This window comes from Quercus robur, chromosome 11 (assembly GCF_932294415.1).
Source record: "Quercus robur chromosome 11, dhQueRobu3.1, whole genome shotgun sequence".
Classification (NCBI taxonomy): domain Eukaryota; kingdom Viridiplantae; phylum Streptophyta; class Magnoliopsida; order Fagales; family Fagaceae; genus Quercus; species Quercus robur.
The window spans coordinates 8,619,114-8,620,532 of record NC_065544.1 but is presented as its reverse complement, the minus strand read 5'-3'; the positions used below and the strand labels follow the sequence as shown (position 1 = coordinate 8,620,532).

Here is a 1,419-nt window from a genome sequence, read left to right as displayed (position 1 = left end):
CTCAAAATGACGAGTAAAAATCATAAACGTGGTAATGACTCTAACGATGAGTTGAAATCACGGAACATGGTGAAAAATCAAATGACGAGTTAAAATGCAAGGTAATAAAAGAGCAAGCATGAATCATAAGTAGAAGAACTTCAAAGTTCAAAACAAGATGAATGCATTGTTTCTAAAATAAAAGCCTCAAAAAAGGAGGCACCCATTGTTTCTTAAACAAAAGCCTTAAAATAGGAGGCACCTATTGTTTCTAAATTAAAAAGTCTCAAAACAGGAGGCATCCATTGTCTTTGAAATAAAGCGAAATAAAATTATTTAAATTTTTACTTCAAGGAGCATTGACGATCTCCTCAACATGGTCCATGTCTGTCTAAGCCTCGTCAGTAACTCCTCCTACAGCAACACCCTCTCCTTCAACAATGTTAGTAGCTTTAGCAATGGTTTCACCTTCCTTCTCATTGGCCTCGTCAGCAAGGATCTCAGTATCAATAGCTTTAAAGTCTAGATTTACAAAATCTGCTACATGGTTATGGTGCTTCATCATCCACCTACGAAGAAGCACGAAGCGCTTGAAGTACTGCTTGAACTGAATATCAGAGAAGCGATCAGACTCCTAGAACCTGGCAATCACTTTCTCACATTCCTCATCCATTTTCAGGAGGGCAGCTTGAACTTCCTCGTCTTTCTGAATGACAAGCTTTCTCTTAACCTTCAGTTCTTCAGTTCCTTTACCTTCTCCTTGTCCTTTATCGATTGGTGCATAGCTTCAATTAGATCCTTCCTCAACTTTGAGCTCTCAGCCTCAATGGAATCAATCTTTGAGTTGGCCATTACTACCTTCTCCTCGCTATTCAAGTAGTCTGTCATCAAATGAAGAGACTCACCAAGAACCTGAAAAAACGAAAGAAGGGTTAGTAAGTTTTAACAGGTGTAAATACTTAATGAAGAAACGCTGAGTAAAATACCTGCACTAGTTTGTGAATATGATGGCTGACCAGTTTGTGGGAAGGGATAGATGAGAGACCCTTAAGCTCGTCGTCAGTAATGACATTGTGAGCTCGTCCAAGGGCAATAGCAGGGTCCTCCCAAACACTCTTGCCAACCTTGGCTTTCCCTTTAGAATGTGTGGTCATCATCTTGAGAGAAGGCGTGGGAGAGGATGGAGTACCAAAAAGTGACAGGGGGCAAGAGTCTCGTCCTTTCCTTCATCAAGCTTACGCTTCTTTGATCTAGGTGTAATATGAGATAGAGGTTCATTCTTCAAGTTCTTTACACGAGCGTATTTGTCTTTACTATACCTGGTGGCCATTTCTTCAACCTATGTTTCTCTTCCTGGGCAATTTTCCTCAAAACGTACGTAGAAGGCTTGGGTCCAAGGCAACACTTGTACAGACGACGAGGATCAACCAACTCATTGAA

At 40.7% G+C, this 1,419-nt stretch overlaps 1 protein-coding gene across 1 annotated transcript; it reads right to left on the bottom strand.

The window, feature by feature from the left end:
- Positions 1 to 382: 382 nt before the first annotated feature.
- LOC126704670 (uncharacterized) lies at positions 383 to 1,133 on the bottom strand. The gene is made up of 2 exons (XM_050403700.1): positions 966 to 1,133; positions 383 to 891 (listed from the first exon to the last, which is right to left on the bottom strand). The coding sequence occupies exons 1-2, from the start codon at positions 1,131 to 1,133 to the stop codon at positions 712 to 714; spliced, it is 348 nt and encodes a 115-aa protein (XP_050259657.1). The 3' UTR covers positions 383 to 711.
- Between the last annotated feature and the right edge of the window lie 286 nt (positions 1,134 to 1,419).

Bases quoted from the DNA above. Each gene is read 5' to 3' on its own strand.
- LOC126704670 (XM_050403700.1), bottom strand. From the start codon at position 1,133: ATGACCACACATTCTAAAGGGAAAGCCAAGGTTGGCAAGAGTGTTTGG. The intron at 892-965 runs GTATTTTACTCA...TCGTTTTTTCAG, and splicing joins ATATTCACAAACTAGTGCAG to GTTCTTGGTGAGTCTCTTCA.